This window comes from Drosophila persimilis, unplaced genomic scaffold (genome assembly GCF_003286085.1).
Source record: "Drosophila persimilis strain 14011-0111.01,24,50 unplaced genomic scaffold, DperRS2 tig00000191-arrow-pilon, whole genome shotgun sequence".
Classification (NCBI taxonomy): domain Eukaryota; kingdom Metazoa; phylum Arthropoda; class Insecta; order Diptera; family Drosophilidae; genus Drosophila; species Drosophila persimilis.
In genome coordinates, this window is record NW_020825298.1 from 2,327,090 (window position 1) to 2,348,096 (window position 21,007).

At 47.0% G+C, this 21,007-nt stretch overlaps 1 protein-coding gene across 1 annotated transcript in view; it reads right to left on the bottom strand.

Moving 5' to 3' along the window:
- The window catches only part of LOC6595736 (putative neural-cadherin 2), a 50,784-nt gene extending 31,057 nt beyond the window's left edge, over positions 1-19,727 (bottom strand). Inside the window, exons 1-2 of the mRNA XM_026988145.1 lie at positions 19,687-19,727; positions 5,267-5,637 (exon numbers count right to left, since the gene is read on the bottom strand). Of these exons, the coding sequence (XP_026843946.1) occupies positions 5,267-5,318 (52 nt within the window). The 5' untranslated portion in view covers positions 5,319-5,637; positions 19,687-19,727. The remainder of the gene's footprint in view (positions 1-5,266; positions 5,638-19,686) is intronic.
- Positions 19,728-21,007: the final 1,280 nt, after the last annotated feature.

Consider the following 21,007-nt stretch of genomic DNA (forward strand, 5'->3'; position numbering starts at 1 on the left):
CGGGAGTCGGGAGTCAGCGCCAGAGCCCCAGCAGCCGTCAGCTATTTATGGCCGCATAACTGGCACACTAACAAGCCAACAGGCCCGCCCTCCCCCCACGAAACCAGACCCGCCCCCCCGCTGCGAGTGTGCCATATGTCAGTCTATGAGTGACTGGCAGCTGGCTCTCTCTCGCCCTCGCCCTCTCTCTGGTTTGTTTTTTTTCTGTACAGCCAGTAAACATCAGCACAGCCCCACATTTCTCTATTTTATATGCAGCTTTAGAATTCGTTTTGGTGCTCTACAAGAGGGTGATGTGGCTAGGAGACCAAAGAGGGGAAGGAAGCGTTTTAGATCCTAAATTTCGACTCCAACGATTGGTGACGATCGTATAAGCTTTACCACCGGAACAACAAGGAACACAACGCTCCTCTCTTTATCTCCGCATCTGTCTCTCTATCCTAAAGGGTATTTAAAGCTTCGGTTTATGCTTCTAGCCTTTCTTTGGTGTAGTTTTTTTGTCTGTCTTTTCTTTTTCGTGCAAAGCTAAATAAATAAAAAACGAAATGGGTGAAATGGTAAAGGGAAAAATGTGTGCAAAGTGGCGTCAAATGTCAGAGCTGCTCAAATCATCCATGCCACACACACACACACACACACACACACACACACACACAGACAGAGAGGGAGAGAAGGAAGAGCGAAATATAGACAGAACAGAGACGGGACGGGACGATAGTCAAAGTGGAAGTTTCGTGGAGCTCCAAAGGCAAAGAGCCAGCCGGAAGTAACATTTTCCAAAAGGCAACAAAGCGCATCACATTAAAACTGGCAGCGTAAAGGGGGGTGCAGAAGGGGTATGCTATTCCCTTTGATAAGATGGGATAGTGGATAGTGGACAGGGGACAGGGGAAGCCGGCTGGCGGGGATCGAAGGGGTTTGTCTCTGCTGTCTGTCGCCTTAGTTTATCCCAGTTCTCAACGCCTTTGTCGGTCTCTAGTCATAATATTTTATATTCCTCTTCCAAGTGTGCATTAAATTTGCAATATTTTTTCGGGCTCTGTTTTTTCTGTTTTAAATTGTTTCCGATTTCAATGAATGTAGAATTTTATTTATGTTTTTGCACAACATTCTTTTAGCAAGTGGAGGCTTTTCCAAATTTTTTGCTTTGTGTTATTTCAAGAGCATAATTCAAACTCAATTGGCAGTCCTTTCAAATGCATATTTAATGTATTGCAGGACTTTTTATGGCACTACCATTGTAATAAAATACAATGAATAATTTTTTATAAAAAATGTACATTGATTCCTATGATTCTATGAAGAGTTGAAGAGTGATTTGTGTTATACGATCTCCAGTGACTTTTTTGGTAATTAGCTCCTGCATTAATGCATAATGTTTTTGCTGGGAGCTCCTGGGAGCCGATGCAAGTGTAATCCGAGCCCCAACACATGACCTAATTAGCTGCCAAATTTCAAATACGAGTAGTATTTTCCCGTAATCTACCTCGGGCATTCCTTAGGTCCTTGCACAAAAATCGAGCTACGAAAATCGAGCCTTGAAAGTTTTACGGCGCAACTTTGATGGCAAATAAATAAATTACAACTTTTAATTTACTAATTAGTTTTCAGGGTTCGGGGCGAGTTTTGGGACACAAAAACAAACAAACAAACAAACAGATAAATAAATGAAACCAAATAAATGAATTGCAAATAAATAACCGGATGTGATTGTGGCTGCTGTGCTGTGTTGTCCTTGTCCTTTGGCAATAATTTAATCCTGAAGGCGTTGAGCGGGGGCTTAACAGGGCCACGCCCACACACCCACACAAAGAAAACACATTGCGTAATAAATTTTCAGCAAGTTTATGATAATCTCATGTTGTGTTTACTCATGTATTTTGGATTAAGTTTTCGCTTTTAGTTTTCTGTGTAACATGCAAAAAAAAAACCAGAAAGAGAAAAGAAAACTTTGCTTTCCGGCATGGGACAAATATTGACAGGGTAATGATCGAGTGGGCGAGTGGAGCTGGCGACTGGGAAGCGTGTGAAAGTTATTATTAGTTTAATGGGCCACGCGATGGGCTCACAGGGCGTATGCGTGACATGTCATGTGGCAAAAGTTGAAACTGTCAGATAGTTTTACATCCACACACACACACACACACACACTCATGCACTGATGTATTCATAAGCCAAAGGGTTCTTTCGCTGCTGAATTTGTCACTCACATAATGGCAACACATTTGACTTTGCCCTTAAATGATTTAGGTAAATGCGGAAGGGCCCGGGCATAGCCTCTCATGAGTGCCTCTCTCTGTGTGTGTGCATGTGACTGTTATAATTAGTTTTACCGTTAATTTATTGCTGTGGTGGCAGTCCTTTGATCCCAAGCAACAACTGCTGTTGACACTTGACATTCGTTGTGCAAAAAAGATGAACAAAATGTGAGAATGACAAGGAAATGACACGACAAAGAGGTACCTGGTAATGAATCAAAAACATTGCTGCTGAAAAAAGAGACTTAAACCCACAGAACTCTCGTATGGGGATCAAAAAAGACACAAATGGGATTCATTAGTCATTCAGTTTGTGGCAGTGAAGGTTTTGTTTGCGATTGTCACAGGAAGTAGAGCTAGCGAGGCTTCAGCGAGACTTTAGCGGGACTTTAGCGGGACCTCAGCGAGACTTTAGCGAGCTTTCAGTGAGACCTTAGCGAGACTTCAGTGAGACTTCGGTGACACCTTGGCGCGACTTTAGCGAGACTTTAGAGAGGCCTTCGCGAGACTTTAGCGAGACTATAGCGAGTCTTTATCGAGACTCTGGCGAGACTTTAGCGATACTTTATCGAGACATTTGCAAGACCTTAGCGCGACTTCAGCGAGACTTTAGAGAGGCCTTCGCGAGACTGCAGCGATACCTTAGCGAGACTGCAGTGAGACTTTAGCGAGCTCTCAGTGAGACTTTTGCGAGACTTCAGCGAGACTTTAGAGAGGCTTTCGCGAGACTTCAGCGAGACTATAGCGAGACTTTAGCGAGGCTTTAGCGAAACCGATGCGAGACCTTAGCGAAACTTCAGCGTGGACTTTGCGAGACTTTAGCTAGACTTTTGCGAGACTTTTTCGACACTTACGAGAATTTACGAGAATTTTTACGAGCCTACAGCGAGACTTCTGCATTCCTTCTGCGAGAATTTAGCGAGACTTTTGCGGGTCTCTTGCGAGACTATTGCGAGACTTTTTCGAGAATTTCTTTCTCTCTTTTGCGAAAATTTGCAGGTGTTTTGCGACACAAAAATGTATCACTAATAATTTGCTTACTTGCGAGTTCGCTTTCGAGAATATTGCGGGACTCTCGTTGGTCCGATGGGTTTTAAAGGCGGGAGTTTAGTGGATTTATCTTGGAAAGAGCAGTCTCTGGAATATTGTCCTATTGGACAGAGCAGAGGCTCTTCTTATTGCCAGAATTTGACTAGTTTCGATACATCCGTAGGAGCCATGAGTTTTTATACATAGGTAAGTAATACAATCTATGGGTTCAACCTTTAATATTGCGAATAAATAAGCAAACAAATGCCTGGACTCCGATTACTATTCTAGGAAATCCACTTATAATTCCTGCCGCACTTGAGGCATGATTTATGAACTGGTATTGGTATTGGCCAAATCCCTTTCTGATTCGGCATAAGCCCAAATCCAATCCCACTGGGGGGAAGAACCCTTCTCACATTACCGTTCGCTGTGAGCCGAAGGAAAAAATTACAATTAAATCCATTTAATGAACTCGTTGAACCCCACGGATTCCAAATAATAACCTTTTCGGGCCGCGGGCATGTATTCAACGCGGGACTTCGGACTTTGGACTTGGGAGGCCTTTGAGCCTTGCAGCTCATTAACTTTGATGATGCACAAAGAGTGCGGGGTTCTACTTGGACTTTTGCAGAGAAATTTCAATTAAAACCCCTCGGTCCGAGTCCTATGGATATTTGTATTCATTACAGAAGATCATCATCATCATCATTAGTGTTGGCTTTGGCGATGGCGTTTGGCATTAGCGTAAATCCAACATCCGATGCCGGAAGTGACCTGCACTTCAACTTTTCCAACAACGAAACAAAAAATTGTTAATTAAACTTATGAAATGTTTAGAAAGGTAGTTTTTTATTCACCCTTGCAGCCGCTGGCCACCGCCGCGCCTCCCACGACTAATTAAAAAGTGTGTGCCAGGGCCACAAAACAAAGCCCAAAATCACAAAACACATCACAAAAAGCACTGAAAACACTGAAAAGTGTAGGAAAATGAGAAACAAGATGCTGCTCGGGCACCAATATAAAAAATATGGCGACAGGGACAGGGAGAGGGACGACGGCGTTGATGAGTTGACAAATATTTTGTCTGTCATAATGAGTCCGTGCGAAGGCGACAGAAGGTGAGGGAGGCCTGGACCCTGGCAAGGACCTTGTTTATGGGACTGTTTCGCTGCTGTTCATTAACCAAGGGGCGCACGGGGGATGGGGGGGGTGGTATATTCAGGGTTAGATGCTGGTCCAGTGGCGTGTTAATTACGACCTACATCCGGTGGAGGGCGGAGGGCCGGAGGGGCAGGGCTGGGCCGCAATTAAAAACTTTCTCTCGCATAGAAATTGCATTTCTATCAGTTCAAGTCCATGTGTGTGTGAAAAAGAGAAAGTCACTGCAATTAGAAATTAATTTACACAGAAAATTGAATTAATTTTGGGTGGGCGGGGGGTGTGGCCAATCAACAGCGACTTGCTAGAAGAAAATATCACTTCTTAGTGGGTAAACATTTCGGTAAATATTTGTTGAGCTCTACTGTGGGGGATTTCCTTTGTTTTCTCGACAAATGCGGAGGACAACCCTCTTCATTATGGCCTCAAGAAATCTACTAAGAGAATTACAGCAGAAGGCGGCACCGGAAATACAAATGCAAACATATTTAAAATGCATGAAGGAGGAGGCGCACCCCGAAAACCCTAAGGTGTCGTTAGCCTGGATCCCACACGAGTCCCCCCCCCCCCCCCCCCCCCCCCCGCAGCCAGCGAAGCCAGCGACTGCTTTGTGGAAGCCCCACAAATTACACTTCATGAAATTTTCACAAGACCATTTACATAAGCATAAAGACGGAAGGCGAAGGCGAAGGCAAAGGCAAAGCCAGGGGGGGGGCTTCAGGGGGCTGGAAATAATCATATGCACATCTAACTACTTAGTTCGTACGCAGAGGCACAGGCAAATGGCCGTACGCGGCTGTACGGCTGTACACACTTACCCAAATAGGTGCTATTTGTCAAAACCCAAAAGATTTTTAATGGATCGACCATAACTACGCAGACCAGACCAGGGCTAGGCGGTCGGCAGTAGGCAGTAGGCAGGGAGAGCTGTAGCTGTATTTCCTTTAGCTGCTGTCAATGTTCCAAGGATTCTTCCAGGCAGTCCTCGGCTTCCCTCCGGCTGTGGGCTCTTCTAGCTCCAGTTTATATTTCAGTTTACTTTTCCCTTCCTTTGTTGATTTGCACTATTTTTAATGAGTTGCTGCGGTGGTCCTTGGTCCTTGCCTTTGAGGTATCTTTCGTTGTGCACTTTTACGGCATTTGCATAAATCTGAATCCGAACACTGCGCATTGCTCATTGCATAATTCACTACAAAAGCCACAAAATATTATACAAATTGAACGAACTTTTCCTTCACTTTCCATCACTTTCACGCCCTTGACACAGAGCTGCCACTCCGCCTCCACGTCCGCCTCTGTTTCTGTTTTTGTTTGAGTTTTTGTTTTCGGTAATTAAAATCGCTCTTGGCGTCGTCCTTGTCTCCGCTTTTGGTGGCATGGTAATTAAAATTTTTCGTTTATTTATGTCACAAACACACGCGGACACGCGCACACGCACTTCGTCGTTATCGCTATCATTATCATTATCGGGGTTGTGCGATCGTAATCGGGGGGTTATTAAAAACTTGTGACAGAGAGAACAGAGACCCTAAACCAGGCCCAGACCAGGCACTAATTGCGTGTGCAGTTGATGCTTTTTGGCTGGCATTAAATTGGATTTAGTTTTATGTAAACACTTTTGTTGGGGATTACAATTAAATGCAGTTTATTTGCAGGGTGGAAGGGTAAAGGGATGGCAGAGATACGAAGTCGAGGATACCCATAATGCGCCCCACAGACCACCTGGGACATCCCTTTGGTCGAGACGGCAGGCCTCCTCCTCTGTCTGTTTGTGATATAATCAAAAAGGATTTGGCTTAGAGATGAAATCCCTGTTAAGCAGGTACCAAGGCCCTGCTCTAGTTTTGAGTGAGCCTCGGGCAAGGTAGGGCCCAAATCTTAGCAATTAGATGCAAACTTCCACCGCGCCCCCGCCCCCCCTTTGGTTGGCCATTTAGAAATTCTCAAACGCTCTTCAAACAGTTGGCCGTCAAGTGGGCCCAGCTACAACAGTTAACAGCCATTAGGCAACTTTGGACCGGGCCCAAACAAAAGGCTGTCCAAGCAGCGCCAATTAACGCACACAGTTCGCGATCCTCGGGACTCCCGAGCGCCGCTGTGCCCAAGGCGACACGGGGAGAGGGCGGCAGGGCGGTAGGGCGGCCACAGCCTTGACCTTTATCCGGAGGCGTAGACAAACTCCTTGTTGCCGTTGCCGTTGCCGTGGCTGTGGCCCCCCTAAATATTTAATTGTTTATGCCATAAGGGGTAATGGCTTAGTCCCCCCCCTGCCCCCTGCCCCCCTCTCTCGCTCTAAGTGTACTTAAACAATTTGGGAAGAGACTTTTTAATGGACAGCCATAGCCGTCTCCATCTCGGAGATGGCCGTGGAGCCGGAAGTGCGTACTTTTGTGTGGCCGAAACGATTAAAGCCGCGGCCAAGTAATTAGTGACTCAATTGCTTCGCTCTGGCGCTGAGAGCCGCGCATACAAATGGCCTGCTTCCGACTTTGATGGGTTATTGGTGGTTTTGTCATAAACCCAACCCCAACCCATAGACCCGACCCGACCCGCAAGCCCGGCACAAGCTGGCCAAATCAATTGGCAGCCAACTGGCGTCTTCAGATATGAATAAATGTCGAGGGAGGGAGGAGCTGCTGCAGAAGAATACCGCGCTTAGGGGGAATCGAGGTCAGAGAAATTAGCGTCAGTCCCCCCTCCCCCTAATCCGCCCCCCTTTCCACGCAATTTATGCAAATTTATGCAACTCTGGCCAACGACTGCCAGCTGCTGCCTTGATCCATGTAACTCGAGATAATTTAAGTCGGCAAACGGCGTTTTGTGCCTTTTGCCTGCCAGAAAGTTAAACATGCTCATTTCTTAACTTGTTCTTTCTTTGAGTCGAGCCAAAGACGGACCCGGCCGGGCCCAATGCAGGCACAAATTTTGAAATTGCACTTTTCCGCCCACAGATGAGGACTTGCGGAATAAGAAAGAAAGAAAGAACGAAGGAAGGAAAGGAAAAAACTATACGGAAGGAGGATGGAGGATGGAGGAGAAACTGTTGCCCAGCCCCGGCGGAAATACGGAAAAGCATAAACTTTCCGGCCAAGAAACCAAGAAACCGCGCCGCGCCGCAGCCTCTTGGGTGGAGCCTCGAGTGGCGGCCCCCCCCCGACATTTGAAAGCGCCAAAATATAAAGCGCAAAATGTGGCGGAAGTTTAATGAATATAAACTTGCTCGATCCCCACAAAAGCAGCCCCCAAAAGGAGGAGGGGTGTGGGGAGGAAACAAGTAAATTAGTTGAGTTTACTCCCAAGAAAATGAAAGAAGGAACGAAACGAAACGAAATGAAATGAAAGAAAGAACGAAATATGATATCCGCAAATGTAAGTTGGATGACAACTTTATGAGGGGCTGCCACGGGGGGGCGGGGTCCTGCGGCACGGCGCGGGATGCCGCAATGTTTATCTGGGGAAAATGGTTGCTGGAAAATCAGTTGGACACCTGGGGCGCCGCCACAGAACTACAGAGCGTTTACCGTAAGTAGATCGCTTGTTTCTCGAGGGAGAGGAAAAGTGGTGGGCCCCAGAGAAGGCTCTTGCCACGTATCTGCCTTAATCCTTCCTTCAAATGATTCCCAGTCTTTGGTAAATCTTTTTCCCCAGCCAAATTCCCAACTTTTGTTGGACAATCTTTATTCCATCCATCCAGCGGATGATCCCAGGAATTAGTAGATAAAGCTCGAGTCCCTAAGCGCTGCCCTGCTCAGCTTTCTCCGGAGAAAGGCGTGAGCGGGCGAGGGGGTGGGGGGGGTGTTGCCTGTTTGTTTCGCAGTTGTTGCCCCAACAAATGGCAAAAGTTTTCGCTTTGTTTTCACAATTGTTGACGTGCAATTCAAATGAGTTAACAGCGCAAAAAGTGAGTGACCCACATCGCCGGCCCCACAACAGCTGGCAAACAGCTACAAACCGGGGGGAGGGTGGAGGGGGGGGGGGGAAACATGAAAAATAGCAAGTTGTAAAAACACGAGCGAAGCCCGGGCCCCAAACAAGCAGGCAACATATGTATATCCTGTTGTTGTTGAAGGATCCTGGAGCCTGGAGCCTGGAGAGGGGGGGGGGGGGGGGGAAACAATTATAACCAGCAGACTAGCAGGCAATGGGTACTCCTCGAAGGGTCGAAGGATCCATGGGTTCCGATCTAAAATCCCCGCCGAAGAAGCTTCCTTGCGGATAATCTCTGGGTGGCTCCCACTCTGCGCTACCTTGCGCACCCTCAAGAGGCATGCCCCAACTCCGTTGTGCTGCTGCTTGTTGTGTTGCCACGGCAACGTGCTTCACGCTGCAAAATGTTTGCAAATCAAGCTGGATTCCAGCAGCTGCTGGCAGGGGCCGAAGGGCCGAAGGGAGGTAAATCTTCAACAAAATTGCATCTTAAGAACAACTTGGCAAACGCATCAAATGCGCTCAACAATTCAATTAGCGAAACATTGTAAGACGTGCCAGACGAGCAGAAAGTCTGGATGGAGCACACCACCGCACCCCGCCCCCGCCCCGTCCCTGCGGCCTCGGATTACCGCAGGAAAAGCGGGGAAAAGTGGAAAGTTTTGCAGAACTTGCAGCGCGGGAAAACAAATGAAGCGCCAAATATGCGCGCACACCAAATAATCAATCGGGAATCCAAGGACTCGAATAAAATGTAATTAATTACATTCGCTTGTCTTCGTTTTCGAGCCGTCTCAAGAGTTTCGGAAAGTTGCCCGAAAACCAATATTAAACTGCTGGCCCAGAGCCCGGGGCTTAGGCTCCTGCCGTCCTGCAGCCAGACCGCAGGGAACTGTGGCAACGATTTGTTGAAATTGGTCAGGCTTAAGGGGGATTTCCCCCCCACATTCTCCTGTTGAAAGGCTCAAAAGTGCAATCTCTGTCGAGTGCGGCAGCTCCGTTTGTTAATTTGTCTAAAACTCTGTCGAAAGTCGGAAATCCTCTCCGTAATTGTGGCAAAAGCCAAAAGCCATGCTCTAATGAATTTATTAATCAGTTAGGGATATCATTGTTCTGGCCAATCAATGAATTGATATTAATTTCCACAGAGGACTCCAATTTAGAGACTCCAATTTATATGCCCAGCAGCAATCAAATGATTTGCCAACGTTTGCCGGATCGTTGATAGAGTGACCCGTAATCGAGTATCGTATTACAGCGACGTGTCGACGGGACGTGTCCCTCAAAAAGAATACAAAAAATATACTAAAAAGGCGGCTATATATTTATATGGCGAAAATACCATAGAGGTTCCGTTTTGGGGGTGCTTTGGGGGGGGCAACGACCAAATAACTAACCACAAGTGGAAGGCACACACAAACAGTGGTTCCAGGCAGGACACTAGAGGCTACAGGCTAGAGGGGGGCGTGCAGGACCCTCGACAATGGAACAGTAAGTGAGAAAATAACATTTTAGCTTTTCCTAGGACTCTGGACTCGTGACAGGCTCACGAGTTGCCATTCCCCATCCCAATCCCCATCCACTCTCATCTGCCTGTCGCCTGTCACTCCGAGTCCTGGTCTTTGGTATCTTATATATAAATATATTTTTTTGCTGCTACTTGAGCTCCTTGTGCAATGTTGTTGGTACGTTTTTTTTTTTTTTTTTTTTGTCGAGTATTTATCGTGCATTTATTTTGTCAACATTTCTCTCGTTTCTGGCCAAATGAAAATAAATTCAAATGATTTATTTACGAGCATTTGATTTATTTGATTTTCGGCATTTGCTTTAACCCCCCCCCCCCCCACACCACCCACCCCCCACCGCTGCCCAACATTTTCTTTTGCCGTATTGCAGCAATCCAATCCAATCCCCCCCGCCACGCCCCCGCCCCCTACATGAAACCTACATGAAAATTGTATTGTATTTGCTCAGAATCGTTTTTCGGTGGCACCCCAGCCCGGCCTGAGAATTTATTTTATGCGCAATGTTTATTTGATTTCCTTTCTGATTTCTGCTGCCCTTTTTTTTCGCGTGTGCCAGCACTGCATTTGCCCTGCGACAGTCAATAAAAATTGCAGTGTATATTCTACGGGGGGTTCTTTTTTTCCCCCCCCCCCCCCTCTCACACACGTTAAAGGCCAATCGAATATCGGGGAAATATTTCGACAGGCCTGGACTGGCGGAGTGACGGCTGCCAAATGGAATTAAAAGCGTCGGATTTCATCAAAATTCCCCAGACGAAATATTACCAAATATATATTTATTTGTATTTCTCCAAATAAGTGCCCTAAAAATTGCCTAATTGGCGTATTTTTGGACGCACATCAAAGCCCTGAAGGTTTCAAGGCCAACGTGTGGAAAACGTGGAAAACGTTTCAACGGGAAACCTCATCAATTTTCAAGCCATTTATTGGCTTTATTTCTGTGTTGGCAGAATCCTGAAAGTGAAATCCGAAAACTGACACTAAGCAAACGATGGGGAGGGGGAGGGGGAGGGGCAGGCGGACGTCTACAAGTGTGGAAAACTTTTTTGATGCCATTTCTTTTTTGGGTATTATTTATCTAATGGCATTTGTCGTCGGGCATAAGAAAATAAATAAATATATCCATCTGCAGAGCGGAGGACGTGGACCGTGGACCCTCGCTGGCTCAAGTGTTTATGATATTTTGATTTTATTTCATATGAAAGTTTTGCCCGAAAACTTGGTCCTTCCTTCCTTCCAGACGCCCTACGCGAACAGCATGCATTGATAATAATGACGCGCCCCTTACAGCATTTTGTCATGTGACATAAACATTTTCGTGCCCCCCCCCCGCCGATAGTGGAGGGTAGGCGCAATAAAAACCCCTCGTCCTGCACCAAAAAAAGGAAAGTTTTCCTTTATTAAGATTAAAAATGACAAAAGCGCAATATTGGGGCGGGAGTATATGAAGGGTGGGGGGCTTTGGGCTGGAGTTCATGCTTTTTGGCGGCCTGCTGATAAGCGTCAAGGACACAGCACCCCCCCCCCCCACTCCCCTGCCACCAAGCACTCCCTCATTCGCAGTCTCATTCGCTCATTCAAGTGGGTGTCACGCATAAATTTCATAAATATAAGCGTCATTATTTCTGCTTGCCAGTTTTGCGGCCGACAGGGAAGATGGAGCCACGCCCTCAGCCCTCAGCCCTTTGTCACGTGCCGACAGTTTTCCCCCCCTCCCACAGAGAAACTCATCTGGGGGAGACTGTACTTCCGCTTAGAGATGGCAAAGTGAGAGGGAAATTGGGAGTGCTTCGGAGCAGAGAAGGAAAGGAGCCGTACTGGAGTGATCTCTGGACTGAATATCCCCTCTTCCCTTTAACCAATTCCATTGCCCCATCACTCAATCGGCAGATCGCGCTCAGAGCTTTCGCCATCGATGGTGGCAGAGTGGTAATGCCAGCGCGAAGGAGAGTATCGTTGAGCTCCTGCTGCTGGGCTGACAGTTAAAGTGACATCAATCAATGCGCCATGCCACGCCCCTAATGCGTTCACACACATACTCAGCCACTCATACGCGCACAGATACTCGTGCACACACACACACACACACAATCGTGCCTCATGCTCGCCCGTTATCAGCAATGGAGCATGTAATGGCGGTGCCGATGCCTCTGCCTCTGCCAGTGTGCCTTTGCTGTTGTTTGCTCGTTATAGCAGGGCTTGAACTTGGATTGGAGCTGAGAGTGGCACTGTGGCTGCTGTGTGGGCACCACGTGGCGTATGAGTGTTGGCAACGTCAATTGATTGACGACATGAACCAGAGCGACACCGAGACACAGACAGACCCTAGATGGGGGGAGGGCAGAGCAGAGCAGGGCAGAGCAGGACTCGCAAGTAAATCAATTATGGTGGAAGGAACAAAAGTTTCGCATTATATTGCTGCCTGACAAATTGCTGTTTGTTGAGCACTTTTGTGGCGGGGGAGGGCGAAGGGGAGGGGGGCGATGGGGATCATTAAAAAGTTACAAAGGATTGCTGCGATTTCAGGCACTTATCGGCCAAAAGACATCCATAAATTTGTCAGTTTTCTGCTGGTATCTGCGACTCAAAATCAAATTGCCAAATTGCTGTCGCAAAGTAAACAAATTTTTTAATATATGAGGAAAATAGAGGAAAAGAGAGAGAGAGAGAGAGATCAATAAGCCGGATAGCTCAAGTGGGAGAGAGAGTGGTGGAGGGGGGGTGGGGGGGGGGGGGGGTTACTTTTTACGACCGGACCTTATTTACATGATGTCCTTGCGGATTTATTTGCCTCGATTTCCACGACTTACCAAAACTCACCCATAAATATGCAAATTCTGTTCCGCCTTTGCGCCACAAAAATAAAAGAAAGTAATAAACAAATAATTCTCTCTCTCTCTCTGTCAAAAGAATACAAATAAATAAAAACTGAAAAACTCATAAAACTGCATTATTGGACACTTGAGAGGGATTCGAAGAGGCGGGAGGGGGGAGGGGGGCTGACCACTCATCGTCGTCGGGGCTGGAGGGGAAGGCACTTGGACTCGGACGCGGAACAAGTGCAAATCTTTTGCGGAAACTCATTAGTTTCTTCCTTCTTCAGCAGCAAATGAAAAAAGGACTCCGTTTCATTGTTTCTGAGGAGTTTTCTTCTCCTCCTCGAAAAGTGATTGGGTTAAGCACTTGATGACTGGACCCTCGTCATGTTTCCTGCCAGGCAGAAACGGATTAAAAATTCATCCATCCCGAGTCGAGACTTTTCACTTGATTCGCGGCTCTCTGGGCATCCAATTAATAGGATATTTAATGGTCCACAGATAGAGCGGAGACAGCGCTCAACTAAAGTTAGTTTTATTATTTTATTGGCTTCCTTGTTCCTTGCCAACGGGGGAAACGAAACCTCCGTTGCGGTGTCCTTTTTATGGCCAACTACAGGAACGTGCCGCTGTCTTTGAGCCGGGCTAATATAACAAAGAATTAGTCTTGGGGACATGCCATCATTTGGGGCCAATGATTACATTATGCGATAATGTTGCCCCATAAAAGGCTGCCGGGTGACAAACTGATAGTGCAGCGGTGGGCGTGGCAGGGAGGCCATTCCGTTTGCCATAATAAGCTGTAAAAGTGACACATACAGTTGACCTGATTTTCCCCGCAGCACAGCACAGCGCACTCCTGCGTGCTCCCCCCTCCGCCCCTTGGCTTAATCCAACTTTAAAATTATATACTAACGATTCGCACATACACGCGGGCGACAGGGGCAGAGGGGGGCGGAGGGGGGCAGGGATTAAGTTGGAAGCACTGAACCGTGCGGGGAACTAATGCAGGATCCTGTGCACTCGTCCTTGCAGCGGCTACAATCACACATTGGAACCCGGGGAGGGCTTCCCTCCTCCCCTTCGGCGCTCGCCAAGTGGCAAATGGGGAAAATGTGAATGTGCAGCTCTGTTTTTCTTTTCCGCCCTACCCCGCCCCCGCCCCACCCCCAAATCCATTCCGCTGTGGCGCCTTAGTTGGCTGAAACGCCAGCGAGGAGCAGCGAGGAGCGAGGAGCAGGACAATAGCAACAGCAACAGCCCGAGGAAAACCTCGAGCACAAAAGCAACAGCATGGAAATTAAAATGGAGCAAAAGGAAAGCTTTAAAAAGGGCACACCAACAGATTGGGGACATTGCTCTGAGAGATTTCTGGCAAATAAATAATCTTTGACTAATCCGTCGACTGGAAAAGCATCCACTCGCCTGCAATTATTGATGGAAATGCCCATCAATTCGAGTGTCTATCAATGGTGGCCAGTGGAGGTCCCTGAATCCTGCATTCGGTATCACTTTCCCCACTAAATTCTGGGGAATATCAGTCTCCCATTTGATGGCTCTTTAGGACGCCATAGATTTGTTTGCCAATTAGTCAAAAATCGGATACGCGCTGGAGGCACCCCCCCACCCCCACATGTCTGCCGTCTAGGATTTTCTAGGATTTAAGAGGCTGGCACTGGATTCAGCCTCCAACACGGTGTGTTTCGTTTTCGGCGGATAGATGGGGATATCTTTTTGTCTCGAGACCCACCAGATACTTCCTCCCTCCCCGCCGCTGGCTCAATTGTCTGCGAGTTTATCAAATTGCCTCGAGCCGCTGTATGGGCCGGCGTGCAGTGCTAATTAAATTTATAAGAATTAATTTGCGAGCAATTTGCGCGGCAAGAGACAAAAGTGCCAAAACGTTGCCACCAGCAACAGCGCGAAAAATACGGGAAAAAACAGAAAAATACAGAAAGCGCGAAAACAGCGCGACATTGAAACGGTGGAGCAGGAAAAGCAGGGAAAACAGTGAAAACAGTGAAGGAAAATGAGGGAAAAGTAAAAATGTGACGCCAGTAATAAAGCAGGCAGCCAGCGACTTAATTAGCAGAAAGAGCCGTCTGGAGGCCTCTTCCCAGGGTGGTTTCCAAAAAGTTGCCCAAACTTGGGGCCAAAGTTTGCAGTTTTAAAGAGTAACGACACCGGCAAGGATACCCCGAAAAGAGTCCAACAAGTTGGCCAGCGAGCAAGGGGGCGGACGGGGGGGCGGCAATAATTTGAACAGGTCTCAAGTTGATCATTAGCATATTTCATAGGCGGCCACCCTTTCCCTTTCTCCGTGCCTTTCTCCGTGCCTTTCTCCCTGCCTTTCTCCCTGCCTGCTGCACGTCGACGTCTTTGACGCGCCCAAAAATGCACTGAGCCGTGTGACCCATTTAGCCAAGTCACCGCCCCATCCCCACTCCCATCCTGCCCCCAATCTCTGCGAGTTTCTGGAAAAAAATGAGTTGCAACTATTTGTGGCAGGCATCTGCCTCGCATAAAATGATTTGAGGAAAGAGCTCCCAGCACACAATTTCATATGCCCCAAAGGTTGAGCAGAAGTTGCATTTTGAGCAGGTTTAAACCGAGGAAGAGCTAGCCAAGAATGGCCCCATAAGTACAGCAGATTATTGGCAAGAAGTTGCCCCAAAAGTTCGTGGCAAAAGCAGGGCAAAAGGGGGGACTTTAAAGGGGACTTTGGAAGAAGGAAACTGGCGAAGGGACACTCAATACCACCTTAAGATATGCCTCTTTTGTACTTATTAATCCATTCCATAGAATATTCCGCCCCGGGCTCGCCCCGTCACGTTTCATTGGGCCTTGGACACTCCCGGGTGGCAGCTGGCCCACGAATTAGCCCCCAAATTGGTGCAAAGGGTTCCACTCGCATCGCTCCATTTCCGTGTAATGTTTTCTTGCTTTATTTGGCATGTTAATAAACTTGAAAGTGTTGGCCGGCCACCCGGCAGAGTCGGCGGGGAGGCCACTCAACCAGTCTGTCTATAACCCACGGCCAGAGCCACGCCCAGGACCCACTCATGCATATGCATGGACCCTGGCCATAGCATACTCTCGAGAGCAGTTGACTCAGCTGCCCAGTGGACGAGGACGAGGACGTGGATTGTGTTGTGCACCTTTTGCCGAGCACCGACCACCGAGCACCGAGCACCTCTCGCATTTATTCCTCCTCTCCGCCAGGGCTCTGGTAACATACCAATTAATTTTTATTTATTTTAATGCTGGTCTCTCTTTCACTCCCTCTCTCTCTGGGGGCATAGCACAGTTCCCATTTCCCCCCCACTTTCTCCCACTTTCCAGTTACAGTTTTGCCATTTCTGTTTCAGTTACAAATTTATGCATTACTTGCATTTTATTGACCCACTTTAATTCGTTCTTTTTTGCTTTTGTTTTCGTCCGACGACAACGACCAAAATGTTGAAATTAAATTCCGGTTTTTTTCTACAACTTTATTTTTGGGGTGCAAATTTTGAACCATAGAAATAATACGCGCTGTCGGTCCTAGTCGACCCCACAAAAACAACGAGCCATCCATTCTTTTGAGTTTTCTGTTTTCTGCCATTTTTATGGTTTTTTTGCAAAGTTTTTTGAACAACAGCCCAAAAGTTGGGAGCAAACTTTCGAGTCCTTTCAGGGTTTCTGTTTCTATTTCTGTTTTTTGGAACTATAACATTTATGAAAACCCCCTGGAAAATTGCTTAGATTTCTGGCTGTCAATTTTCGATGGTTCCCTAATTAGAAACGAAGGATGGCACGCGATGGACATTTTTCAACAGCCTGAAAGGTTGCCAGGGGCAATAGACGGCGAGGGGGGGCTATAAATGATTGACAGACAGGTGGAATGGCTACAAATCTCAGAGAGATTAAAGTATTTCAGCCAGCTGTTTGATATTTTCCCACGAAAGTTTTCGGGGGCTCCATCGATGAGTGGGGCTCATTGGGGGCATTCGGGGCAGGTGCAAGGCGTTCAAGTGGCACGAAATAAGTTATACAAGTTGTAAAGTTATTCATTCGCCGACAGTTCACAGGGGCGTGCCAGGGGGCGGCTAATTAGGTTTGAAATTCCTTCGCAGTTGATTAAATTGTTGTCACGAAGTCATCGCTTATTCATTTGCTTTAGCCAAACATTTCTGAATAATTAATCTTGTGTCTCTGGCAAAAAGTTCGAAGCATGTGTCTTGATGGAAATTTAATGAGAAATACTTGCAGGAATTTCCCAATCCCTGAGGAAGATAATTTTCATTACTTGAACAATGAACTGCCTTTTGGAGGGTATCTTTTTGGACATATTTTGAAGGTCTTCCCCTTGGATTTGGGCGAGTATCCGCTTTGTTGGCGACTCCCAAGAGTTCGAATCAATTTCTGCCATATTTTTGGAGCATTTTCTGGCTCTCTGAACATAAATCAAATCCCATATTTTTCTGCGGCTCAAACTGCGGCTGTGCAGCCGAAATTGGTTTTAATGAAGCGTGGCCCAGGCCGCTTCTTGGCTTTAAATTGATTGGCGTGCGGCAGAGGGCGGCGGCGGAATGGCGCTCTCTGTGATATTTGTGGCATCCAGCATTGAGCATGGATGCTCCATGAATCTGCTGAGGTGTGAATGCCCCCGAAAATGTTATTGGGGCACGTTCGCGAATCGGCTCGTGAGCAATTAGATGCAATAAATCAGGGCTGCTTATCTCGTTGGGTCTCGCAGTGGTCTGCGGGCCGCCACTTGAGGATATGGGCCCCCCTCCCTCCCTGGTGCAGGGCCACCTCCCAGGGAGGCGCACATGCCACCGTTTAATGCTAGTGCAGGGGGGTGGGGGGCAGATGGATTTACTACCATTTACTCGAGGATTATTGTCGGGCCGAGGGCTTCCCTTTGTTAAAGCTGGCTTAACATTTTCCGCCTCTCAGCGCCTGCGACTCCATTATGCCCGACAATGCCGACACACGTAGGACCCTAATCATAATGCCACGCATCACTTTTTATGTGCCGCAACCCAAGAAGAGAGCCACAAAACAGCACTGAGGGGGGGAGGAGGGGGAACAAATGAACCCCAAATGATAAATTAAGAGCCACCAGAGGGGCGCAGGGACACAGGGGGGGGGTCTGCCGCCAACAAACAAGTCACTTGCAGGCGCCAGTGGAGCGGAAGTGAAAGTTCAAATGGGAGCAGAATCTGTGGCTCAGGTGTGAAGTAACTGAGATTTGGTGTCACTTTCCTTGGACATGAGCGGAGGGATTGGGCCGGGGGGGGCTGCTGTTTATTGCGAATAAACTTGGCATATGTCGGCGGCAGTTAATTATGCAAATACAAATGCAAAAGTCCTGTCTATCCAGCCGGAAAACGGGAGTACTCGTACGATTACAGCTCAAATCAATTAGCAGCGACAGCGGCAGGAAATGAGCATAGAGAGGGGGGCGGAGGGGGGCAGGGAGCGTGGGGCCATCCGGTTTATGGCTTGATTTATGCAACTAATTAGCTAAAGCATAATTTTCGGTGAATATTATTATTTTATCAAGCGATTTGCGGCACGAGCATAGGGGGGGGGGGCACGGCCAATGCTACGGGTACTCCAGCTCCAGCACAGCCATCGACTAATTATCGTCCTGCATAAATCATATTGTCTTTATTGATGTATGATGATGAGAGCCTGCCCCCCCTCCCCCCCTCAGTGCCCCTCCACATACGAGTCTGTGGCTGTGGATCATCAGCCCCATAAAAGTCAATTAGGGCTCTGGCTGGGGCTTAGAGCAAACACAAAGTTTATCGCGAAAGTGTTGATTGATAAATTGACTGATTGATTGATTGATTGATTGCCGGCTAGTTTGATCGTTAGGAGCAATCAAAAATAAACAAAAAGGCTCAGAGTTTCCCCCCCCCACTGGCCGCTGCTGATGTCATAAATGGAGATTAATCATGCTTCTGATGGGCATTTGGGGCACTGACATTGTCCGACATGGCCGGCACTTAAGCGGCTTTTGCTTTGGCGACAGTGCATTGCATTGTCAATAATTGTTCCTGGTTTATGCGCACAATTTAGTGCTTAAATTTGTTTGGGCCCCACACACACCCCCCACCCCCCCGAAGGCAGGGGCAGGATGCCTTTCATACGAATAACCCGATAAAAGTCCTTTGTTTGAGGGTTTCTTGGGCTAGAATTGGGCTTTAAATTTGGGCCCCGTTTATCTTTATTTGGATGCCACGCTTCGTGGCAAGCGTGCAATCAGTTATGCTGTTTATTTTCCAATAAATTGATTAAAATTTAAATAGTATTCCGCATCGTTGCTGCCAGGCAAGCGAGTCCATTAGGTTCCAAATTCTCTTTTTTTTCCGCTTTCAACTTTTCGCACCGCAAAACATTACTTAATTAATTTGCACGCACATTCCATAGATAGTTTGACACGATTCTTTTTCAATCGCTTTCAGTTAATTGATTGCATATTCCATTAATCAGTGGGGGGGGAGGGTGGAGTGGGGGGCGGGGGCTGTATATTAATTAAAGCATTCGCACGAACACTTTGATTATGATAAACTGGCATTTAAGCGGCACCACACACACACACACACACACCAGCACACACACACACACATTACAGCTTTATCTGGTTTCTATTTTTTTTATTTTTTTTTAATTTAATTCTTTGCGTTATTTATTTCGATCAAAAATGATTGCCGTGAAAATGTTGGGTGCTCTATCGGGCATCAGGCAGCAAGCGGCAGGCAGCAGGCGGCAGGCAGCACATAAATTCTCGGCTATCATATCACATTAAAATAATTTATCTTCTTGCGTTATTTGTGGATGTTACAGCTGTGCCGTGGATGTGTGACACTCCAGGAGGACACTCTTGATTGGCCCTCGTCTAACTTTACATTTCGGGTGTAATTTCTCAGGCACGAACAGAGACGCACACGCACACGAACACACACACACACATACACTTGGACATGCCCCAAGCACACACGATACACGACACACGGATGCCGAGAACGCGCACTCCGCCGTCAACAACTCAGAAAGTACTGACTGCCACATCCACAGCCCATCCAAAGGCTCCACGGATGCTGGACAGTACAGCAGTAGCCATAACAGTAGCCATAACAGTAGCTCTAACAGTAGCAGTTACTGCTAAGCCCCAGCCCCTGCCGCTGCTACGCTTCCTAATGCGATAACAAGCAGTGCAGTCTCTTACGGCTCTTCTTCAGTAGGTTAGTAGGTTGCCGCCTGCCGGCCTCTGGAGGGAAATTTACTCTTGGCCAGAGAAAGCCGGCTGCTGTTAGCGCCCCCACAGCGATGTTAATCAGAAGTTGGTAGCACTGCTTCCCACGGCGGAGATGTCCACTCAACAAGTCCATGTACTTCACACATTTGGTGGGAATTGTAGTGCCTTTGGGGGGTCTAGGATTTATGTGTGTGTCCAACGAACAAAAGAAAGATACATATTTCTTAAGAAAAAGACCGACAACAGTCCTAAGGAAACCATAAGTAACAAATTACGGCTAAAATGTTAAAATATATTCCCAAAATTCGCTAACAAATACTAGTATTTTCTTATAAAAATTTCAGTTCGAAATAATTTGTATTTCGTTGAGAAATAATCGCCTTAGTCGAATAAAGTAATGCCTTTTGTATAACAGCCAAAGCAGAGAGCAGTTTGCTGTTAAGTTAAGCTTAACATAAGTTTGCTAACATTAACATTGCTGCCCATTTAAAATATCCCTAACAGCATTACACTCTTAATTCTGCCATCCGCTGTTACTCCTGTTAACAGCTGCTGCCATTCTCTCGTCTGTTAAGCAGCTCCTATGCATAGCTATGGCTCTGTAATCTCTTTAACAGTCGCAGTCATGACTCTCTCTAACAGCCTCACTTTCGCTGTTAAGCCGCTCAACGGCTAGCATTTACTGTATAATCCAATGCCCAATTCAGAATTCCAAGAAAAGTAAATTAAATTATTTTCAGTAAATCTTCGACCTACGTATTTTTGGGTGAAGAAATTTTTAATTATTTCAGCAGTGGATATTATTCAATAAAATTATACTTTTAAGCTGGCGATTTAAGCCTTAAAGGCTGCCGCCTGACGCCCAGGCCGACTTGGAAAATGTCCCCATAACTCATGTACGTACGTGTGTGTGTGTGTGACGATTGTTGCATAATTTAAGTGCCGCACAACAACAACAAAAAAGGTAAAAAAAGCCTGGAAAGTTGGAAAATGATTTAAGCCGTTCCGGAGTCAGGGTCCCAGGTCCAGGCCTGTCTG